Source organism: Portunus trituberculatus, chromosome 10, assembly GCF_017591435.1.
Source record: "Portunus trituberculatus isolate SZX2019 chromosome 10, ASM1759143v1, whole genome shotgun sequence".
Classification (NCBI taxonomy): Eukaryota; Metazoa; Arthropoda; class Malacostraca; order Decapoda; family Portunidae; genus Portunus; species Portunus trituberculatus.
The window spans coordinates 11,387,867-11,397,834 of record NC_059264.1 but is presented as its reverse complement, the minus strand read 5'-3'; the positions used below and the strand labels follow the sequence as shown (position 1 = coordinate 11,397,834).

The window sequence follows — 9,968 nt, the reverse complement described above, 5'->3', positions numbered from 1 at the left end:
GTGTAAAGGGGCGGCGCTGGCCCCACGTCGATGAGGTGCACCGCAGGAACGCCTCCGCGGGTCTGCCTCACCATAACGTTGTCCCCTTTGGGTCCAGCGCTCCACCCCTTGGCGTGCCTCTCGCCCACCCACGCCACTTGCTCCACTTCCTGGCCGGGACTCAAGGAAGCTTCCCAACGCCTACACGCCGCCGCAGCGGTGTGATGAACACCGTCATGCCCTGCAGCATGGGCATGGCGTGCGCTTCGTCCCGGTTGTCCGCCAAAAGAAACGCTTTCCTTACGAGGACCTCGCCGCCGAGATCCTCGAGCTCCAGCCGCCCGGAGGTTCCCTGGCCCAGCTGGTGCCAGGAAACCACCGGGAGGGGGCGCGGCGGGTTCCCGGAACTTGTGTTTGCGCGCGCTACTTCCAGAAGTGAGGTGCTCTGAGGCCCACCGCACCAATATTGAAGATGAAATATTTCCACACTCAGGGCACCAGGAAAATCTTCAATGCTACATTACCCGACATTTCATCTTCACTACATTACACTGCACAACACTGCATCTACACTACACTATACACTACACCATATAACAACACAACACAGCACACTACACCACACCTCACTGCACTCAGACATTCAATTTGAGTGTTTCCCAAACTTTTCCTAACCCATCTATGGAAGCTTTTGAGGAATTCTCACACTGTCCTACTATCTTGTATTAAGACAAAGTTTATAAATAACAGTGTAAAAGGTCTTTGTTGCAAGCATAGAAAAAAGTTGCTCGCTCTTAACTATTACAAATAGCTTAACAAGGTTTTTCCTTCCTTGTTAGAAAACACTAATGAGAACACAAGTAATAATCTCCGTTGCCCAAAGGAATAGTCTAGTTATGCACAGGTTTGATATACTTAGTAGTTGCACACAGGCACAGCTGCATTAATTGGTGTTCTTGCTCACTCGCCTCTCCACTTGTCAGCCTCACAAGTCACCCTCCTTAACGCAGTCACAATAAATCCAGGCCTCTGCACTGCACGGCAATGTTTGCTATCACTGCCTCCACACTCAGCACGGTGATAAGCACATCAAAACACACTCACTCACTCAGTGCAAAAACAAAAATACGAAGAAAAAGTATTCTAAGACAAAGTAAGGAGGATGACCTCAATGCATCCAAGTCGTTTGCTCTCACTGCCTCAAATTTTAAGTGGGAGGTTTAAAGATATTTGTTCCTGAATTTTGTCTGCTTCTTCATCAATCTTTAAAGTAACTAGCATTTTATCTTTATTTTCTTTTTATTTATTTCTTTTTTCTTTTTTCTTTTTATTTGCGATCCGCTGACCCACTCACACCCCCACTCCCCGTTACCGCTGCTTGCCCTGGCCTGCCTCGCTACGCACCAGTACACAAAGCTAGCCACAAAGTTTGGACCAGACATCCCCTAACAATACAGGAACATACACATCACCCACGGGACTCCGCCAGTCTACAGGAGTGGGTTGTACTCTTCCACTCAACTTGGTGCAACAAGACGAATCTTTTTCCCTCTTTCTGTTGTCCGTTAAGTCCGCGCTTAAGCAAAACTCTGAGTCAGTAATCATTACAGGAGAACTAATTGGTTTAAGCTTGGTGGATTTAGAAAAGAGACATAAAAAACTGACTCCCAAACATAGTAGTACATAAATGAAATAGACTTAGTAATGAGGTTGTTAGTACAGTCATTTCAAAGCTGTAAAAGATTAAGAAAATATATGGATGGGGATGATAGGTAGGTACATTTCACACAAGGCTTGGCTAATGTAAGCTTGATGGTTTGTTTCCTCTTCGTCACGCAAACAGCAGCAGAGGTGTCAATTATTCTGATGAGGCTGAAAAGTAACAGTAATAATATCAATAATTTCATTGGTCCTTTGCTTCATTACTTGCCTGTTGTATTCGTCATAGTTTTCATTTCGAGAGAGAGAGAGAGAGAGAGAGAGAGAGAGAGAGAGAGAGAGAGAGAGAGAGAGAGATGTGATGGATTTATCGTAATTTTTTTTTTTTCTGAAGGAATAACCTACGTGTTGCATTTCCTGGAAGTGTTAGCTGCCCTGACAAAAATTTAATCAAGCCTTATAATGATTCACAAAATATTAACCTCTACTTAATGGTCCTTATCTGAAAAAAAAATATCACATAAAATTTTCACCTACCACAAGATTTATTGTTAAATGATCTACGCGTCCATTTATGAAAAGAGAGAGAAAACTTAAATGTCCGTGAGTGAAGAGAGTCCTTTTAACAACGTGAAGCGGCGCATATACGTGGTTTTGTGATGGTGACGGACATTTGTTAAGGTCGATTTTCTCCATTACTCTATAAGACTGAGGCCTATGATGGAAGGAACAGATCAGTGAAGTGCCGGAGTGTTGACTATGTTCTTACGTGCTGTGTGAGATGCTGTGGGGCTGAGGGGCGGCAGAAACAAGCTTAGGATGAGCGTGGCCAGCGGATTGTGGTGGGAAGGACGGTGCCGGGGAGGAAGACGAAACTGCTTGAGGTAAGAGGTTGAGTAATTGACTTATTCACCTTCATGATTGTGGAGTGCGTTACCGTTTGCTGCACCAATGAGGACGTAATGTACTGGGAAGTGGGTAATGGAGGCAGTGTGGCGCGTTCATCACTTACCTCCTTACTCTTGATCTTGAGCTTAATGGTTCCTTTGGCCTCCCATTACGTAGACAAATAGCAGGAAAAAATGGCTCACATCGCACGCATGTCATTTCCGCTTTTGGGTGTTATGATAAAGGTTAGGTAAGATTACATGAAAAAGATATTATACAAAAGAACATATTTGGTTATCTTACGTTACGAGGACCTCACCTGACCTCATTTACCTTATCTTATCTTATCTAACTTGCCTTATTTTAGCTCATGTTATTACCTTAGCTCTTATGTCTTACCTAGTTTTAAGTTACCAAAGTTGATCGCATTATTTTGTGTTCCTCACCGTTACCTAACTGTATCATGTTTTATTTCACCTCACCTCACCTAGCCTTACTTACTTTACCTGATCTCACCTTACCTAACCTTACCTTAAACTACCATACCTTCCGTTACTTTACCGTACCTTACCTTACCTTCCTTTACTTTACCGTACCTTACCTTGCCTTGCCTTGCCTTGCCTTGCCTTGCCTTGCCTTTTTACTTTATTTTACCTTACCTTACCTTCCCTTGCTTTCCTTTCCCTTACCTTACCTTACCTTACCTTATCTTGCCTTGCTTTACCGTACATTACCTTACCTTGCCTTGCCTTGCCTTATCTTACCTTATATTACCTTGCATTACCGTACCTTGCATTGCCTTGTCTTGCCTTCCCTTGCCTTGCCTTACATTACATTATCTAATCTAACCTGACCTATTATCATCCAATATACCTTACTTAACACAACCTAACTTATCTTTACCGACCCAAACTTAACATAATCATATCTAATCTACCAAGCCTTACCCAACCCGACCAAACTTTAACTAACCTACACTAGCTATAATATATTCTACACAACATTACGCAATCTGGGTATTGATGGTGTGGTTGGTCTTCATGTGAGAGACAGAGGCGATGTACTCAATAGCCACTGTAATGATTCAAGTGTAGTGTATATGTGCATTCAGCAGAAAGTGAAGTTAGCCGAGTGTAGTGGAAGGGAAAGCCATGACGTGCTTCACTAGGGACTCGCCAGTGAATTGAGATGAGTTACCTCACCACCTGGTCATCTAGTTAGGCCTTTTACCTGTTTAGCTGCGCCGTGTCTTCCTGTTTAACTATTTATACTTGTTTTGTTGCTCTAACTTTGACTGTTACGAATAGGTAACTAAGGGGAGAATGAAGAACGAAAAAGAGATGAAAAGGAAAATATTAGAAAAACGCGAGGGTTGAAGACAGACAAGACTGTAAGGGTGGTGTGAGAGAGGAAGGAGAAGAAAATAAGGAGTAAAAAAAACATAAGAGCATAAAAGAATAAAGGAAGTTTGAAGTGTATACGTGGCAGTTCCAGTATGAAACCTATTTACCTATTTCTATCTATTATGACCATCTCTTCTTAATGACTCAAAGCTAAAATAACCTGATTACTGAGTTCATTCCATTGATCTGTCCCTCATTTCTAAGTCAAACATTTTTTTTTTTTAAGTTTAAACGCATTATTCCTTGTTCTCTCCTGATTACTGATCCTGATATTTTTATTTACATCACCGTTTTATATCTCTTATACCACTTTAAGGTCCACCACCTCCATCTACATTCTGTCTTCCGTCTATCCTTTTGTCCCTCCTCCTTCCTACTTATCCTCTGTAGTATCCATAATTATTTCAAGTTTAGAAAGACACAACCGACAAGGAAAGGAGTGATGCATTAGTGCAAATATTACATTAACATTTGGAATTCTTTCTTTCTGTAATATTTCTTTGTCTTTTTTTTTCGTAAACAACTTTTGCTTTTCTGGATATGAATTATGTAAATCCTTTGACGCCAATAATGAAAGAAAAGGACCATAAGAAACACAGTGTGCTAAAACTATATATTTAAATCTCAGAAATCAATACTAATACACCGTTGCTTCTCCCTTCTCTTCATTCCTTGTGTGAGGATTATTGAATCAACTTTATGTGTCAGAACGAGGCATAGAGTCAAAAAGCATCCAGTATAAAGCTCCTCCCATCTTACCTAAGGGAGCTGCCGCGCACGCTCAGGAATGTCAAGTGTCTGTGAGCGTTGTGTGTCATGGAGAGACTAGTGAATGAATTGACTGCAGTAGGAAAATGTTGGCAGCCACCTGTTGTGTGATTGTGGGACATTTGTTATAGAAGAGAGAGAGAGAATGGTAATGTACTAGTTGTGGTGGTGGTAGTAGTCAGTAATCATGATAAAACAATAAATAATGGAGCTTAAGTTAAGTAGAAATATGATTGGAAGCTATTGGTTCTCAAATAGACTGGTGAATGAACGAAGTAAGTTTAGTAATCAGATTATTATTACTGAATTATATGTTGCCTTTAAAAGTTTAGACAAATTTATGGATGACACGGCAAATAAAAAGGCATTAAATCATATATGAAAAGGCTGGATGAAGTAAAATGGAAAGCAATTAATGAAAAGAAATATGAGGCTAATATCTACGAAATTATACAATAGATATAAAAAGAGAAAAACATACAATAGAAATATAATTATGATTAAAAAGGTAGGAAAACTAAATCGTTAGAAAAAATATTAGGAAATCATGGAGAAAATATGGTTTATCTCCTCTTTTGGTTTTACATCGGGCTTCCTTTCATTCAGTAATCGTTAGAATGGATAACCTCCCTACCTTCGGACCGTGGCCAGGATTCAAACTAAAGTGCAGAGCTGAAGACCCCTCGAGCCGCCAAAGCATGAACGGTCCCGTCCCACTGTACCTCGGGGGCCATCATGAAAGACAATGAAGTTAATGTAAGAACATAATGACAACTTGTGGAAGGGTGGTGAAGGGATACGCGGGCTGTGGATGAGTACTTTATTCCTGATTAGTTTCGCTGTTATAGCTTCATTTCCTCTGAAGAAGCTATAACATCGAAACTAGTCAGAAATATAGTACTCATCCACAGTCCGCGTATCCCTTCACCACCCTTCCACAATGAAGTTCATGTTTCAAAAGTTTAGGCCAGGTAGCTAAACCACAAATGGAAAAACGACCGAGATCAAATATAGAAATTAATGGGAAATAAACTGTTCAACAGGAAATACGTAAATACGAGCAGAAATATTTAAAGAAAACGGAAACAGGGCTAACTATCTTAAGAAAATAAAAAACAAACTTGATAAATGGGAAGGAATCGAGTGAAAATATAGAAAAGAAAAGTAATGAACGGAAAGGAAAAAAAACAACAGGAAGGCTTAAGAAGAAGAGAATAACGTTAATACCTTCAAAGAATCTGTGTGAAAGACTTGACAAATATAAAGCACGAAGTAAGAATAAAAAACAATAAAAAAAAACTAAGAGGCAAAAATAGTGACACTAATAATAATGATGGTGATGATAAAACAAGGTCAGTATTTTCAAACATTACATGTGACAGACTTGACAAACGGAACAAACCAGCGGAACATTTATTTTGACAAGGGTGGACTGAACAAGAGTAAGAGTGGAGTAGAAAGTTCAGTGTAGCGAGGCCACTGATAGAGGGGAGGCTCACTCTCAAGTTCACCTGAGCAATAGCCGTGAAATTAATGGCAGAGTAGGAGTATAGCAGTGTGTAGCGCTCCGCCAGGCTGGGAGAGTGGCGGCACTCAGGGGAGGGGAGAGGGCGCGTCTCACACTGCATTACAAGGGGAAAAAAAAGAAAAAAAAATTCCAGCTAATCTATACAATGTACTTTCTGAGTTTTTTTTTTTTTATTATATGATTATATATTCGTATTTCTCTAGTCATTAGGCAATAACTCCCATACACAAAATGAACCAACATAGCGCCTTGATAAGCGCCACCCATCCAGCGCACGACACCCACACTGCATGCATCTATAGCAGCGCCTTGCCTGACAACTACCACCTTAGCTCATTATAATTCAAAGCTTTTCACGAGTCGACCTTCCGCTACAGATATCAGTAGTACATATTATAATTCCTCGTCTATGGAGTGTGTTTGGTCTCTAAGAATAAATTTGATGGGGGGAAAATTTCTGAATGATTCTCTCATTTCCATTTTCATATTATTCTCTTCAGTACTGGAGCACATTTTCACCATAAGTTTTGGGTGTGATTAGACAACTTTACTTACATTAGGAAGGGTCTATAGAGGTCTGAAGATTAAAGGCCCGAGTCTTCACATTCTAATCCCAACATACGTTTCTGAAACTGTATAAAATCACCAAAGAGTAACCAGAATGAAAAAAGAAATGCATCATAGTACATAAGAGGTAAATATTTATGGAAGGAAGCTCATTGTGGTTCTGTTTTAGGTTTTTATTTTTTTATACCATTTATGGGTTATAGGGGATGCTTTTAGTGGTACCTCCTATAACAAAGCCCACCCGCTAAGAAACCGTTGCCCCGAGTAAGGAAACACAACCTGCACTCGGACCGTGGACAGGATTCGAACCCGTGCGCTTGGAGACCCCTCGGACCCCAAAGCGCGCATGGTTCCATTGTACGGATTCATGATGTACTTAGAAACAATAAGCGCAGAAACGAAATGCAAGAAAAGAAATTAAGCCTGTTTTAAAGTCTGATACATGGAAACAATCAATATAACACATGGCTTCATCTCACTGTAACATGAGATTTTGTTGAGATGAAGCTTTGTGTTAGGTAGCATTTCATTTTGTTGAGATTTTACGTAACATTTGATTTTTGTTGACAGTTTACTTACCATTCCATTTTACTGAGATGAAGCTTTGTGTTACGTAGCATTTCATACACCATCAATTCGGCGTCTAGTGGTGTACAGTACCTTCCCTCTCGCTCAAGTCGAAGTTAATGGGTTTGAATTGCAGAACATTGAGTGGTTTTATTGACGATTTATCCTTTAATTTTATGCATGATTTTGTTCTCTCTCTCTCTCTCTCTCTCTCTCTCTCTCTCTCTCTCTCTCTCTCTCTCTCTCATTTTTTGTGTGTAGTAAATGAATCAAAGGATGGATATAGATAAATGTACACTGGAATAAGTATACAAATAAATGACCAGACTCACCTGATATGAAGTGAAGCCTCAATCTGTCATTTCCTCCTTAGTGGTACAGATGACACGATTCTTTTCGTAGCATTCATCTTCCACCAGACTTTACACTACCTCGCCTCCTTCCAGTAACGTAACGAGGAAGATGGAACTGTATTATCTCTCTATTTATTTATATTTTTTTTCATACCATGTGAGCTTTTCACGGGAATTCATGGGCTAAAGGGGATATTTTTGGGGTACCTCCTATCTCAAAGCCCACCTGCTAGGAAACCGTTGCCCCGAGGGAGAAAGCCCAACCTACTCTAGGACCGTGGACAGGATTTGAACCCGTGCGCTTGGAGACCCCTCGGAGCCCAAAGCGCGCATGGTTCCACTGTACCACGGCAGCCCCCAAATATAATGATGGAGCTCTCTCTCTCTCTCTCTCTCTCTCTCTCTCTCTCTCAAGGGAAAAAAAGGACAATTACTCACACAACTCCGGGAAAACAGACAAGAAACATTTTTTTTTACAAGTTTTTATTGATGCTCGTTAAAATTCGTCGATAAATAAAGGCTCACAGAAACACACGAAGCACATCATCTTCCTCAGCGTTAGTGATGAGGGGCGCCGTAGGAGGGAGTCGGTGGGGCATAAGAAGGCCTAGGTGGGGCGTAGGTAGGAGTAGGAGGAGCATAGCTAGGGGAGGGAGGAGCATAAGACGGCCTGTGGGGCGGAGCATAGGTTGGGGCAGGTGGGCCGTAGATAGGCTCATGCTCATAAGTAGGTTCCTCATAGGTAGGCTCAGGAGCATGGTAGGTAGGCTCAGGAGCGTGGTAGGTGGGTTCCGGCTCGTAAGTAGGCCTGTAGATGGGTTCATGGACGTATGACGGGGCGGGGGATGGGTGGTAGACGGCGCGGTGAGGGGCAGGGTGATGGACTGGGCGGTGGGGAGCTGGGGCAGGGTGGTGGGGGCGGGCGGTGCACGGGGCGGTGTGGGGCAGGGACAGGATGGTGGACTGGACGGTGGGGAGCAGGGGCAGGGTGATGGACTGGACGGTGGGGAGCAGGGGCAGGGTGGTGGACTGGACGGTGGGGAGCTGGGGCAGGGTGGTGTGGGGCGGGGTGGTGCACGGGGCGGTGTGGGGCAGGGGCAGGGTGGTGGACCGGACGGTGTGGGGCTGGGTGATGAGGAGCAGGGCGGTGGGGAGCAGGAGCGTGGACAGGGGCGTGGGCTGGGGTGTGGGGCTTGTGAGAGCTATGGGAGGTGGTATGGCCGCCGGAGCTGATGCTGACGTGCGAGCTGACTTCTGGCTCAGCACAGGCCACGGCCGCCAACACGGCTAGAAGAAATACCTGGTGGCCAAGGAGAGGTTATTGTCAGGAGGAGGGTAAGGAGAGGTACTGATTGTGATAGAGGAGAGATAGAGAGAGGTGTGTTATTGTTATTAAGAGAGAGAGAGAGAGAGAGAGAGAGAGAACTGTGTATAGTAGAATATGAGAACGACAGACAGATGATAGAGAAGGAAAAAAAAACTGACGAGGAAGAGGAATAGTTTGTGATGAAGGAGAAAAAAAAGAGGAAGATAGAGAGAAAAAAATTGTCATGTGGAAAAAAAAAAAAGACGAAAGACGAGGATGAGGAAAGATTGAAATTAGATATGATATAAAAGATGAAATGAAACAATGAAGACGTGGGAAAAAAATTATTGAGTAGAAAAAAAACATACAAGACAAGAGAGAAAGACAAAGAAACTGACACAGAGATATTAATTGTAAAATAATTAAACTACTGTACTTCAACTCTGCAACATCAAAGTTATAAGACGCCCATAGGAAAGACACAGAGAGAGAAAGAGAGAGAGAGAGAGAGAGAGAGAGAGAGAGAGAGAGAGAGAGAGAGAGAGAGAGAGAGAGAGAGAGAGAGAGAGAGAGAGAGAGAGAACTAATCGAATTGTATAGAAATTTAAAGACTACCATATTTAGACACCAAAACATCAAAATCCTTAGAAGAAACAGAAAAGGAAGGAGACACCGATATAAACAGGAGTGCATGGAGCCTCACCCTGCAGGTCATCGTGGTAGGAGGGACGCTGAAGGAGTGACGTGGTGACGAGGGAATGTGTGTGTCTTATATAGTTCCCCACGGCCCCGCCCAGCTCCCGTGGCATTGACTTTCCTTCCCCCAATTGTTTATGGAAGTTGTGATATTTTTAGGGTGTAGGGGTGTCTTGTGGTGAGCAGCATGGTGTGTGTGTGTGTGTGTGTGTGTGTGTGTGTGGTCTTTTTCAAATCGCTCTTTTTCTGTTTCT

At 42.5% G+C, this 9,968-nt stretch overlaps 1 protein-coding gene across 1 annotated transcript; it reads right to left on the bottom strand.

The window, feature by feature from the left end:
* Positions 1 to 8,270: 8,270 nt before the first annotated feature.
* On the bottom strand, positions 8,271 to 9,733 carry LOC123502043 (extensin-like). Its single transcript, XM_045251195.1, has 2 exons — positions 9,722 to 9,733; positions 8,271 to 8,999 (listed from the first exon to the last, which is right to left on the bottom strand). The coding sequence occupies exons 1-2, from the start codon at positions 9,731 to 9,733 to the stop codon at positions 8,271 to 8,273; spliced, it is 741 nt and encodes a 246-aa protein (XP_045107130.1).
* Positions 9,734 to 9,968: the final 235 nt, after the last annotated feature.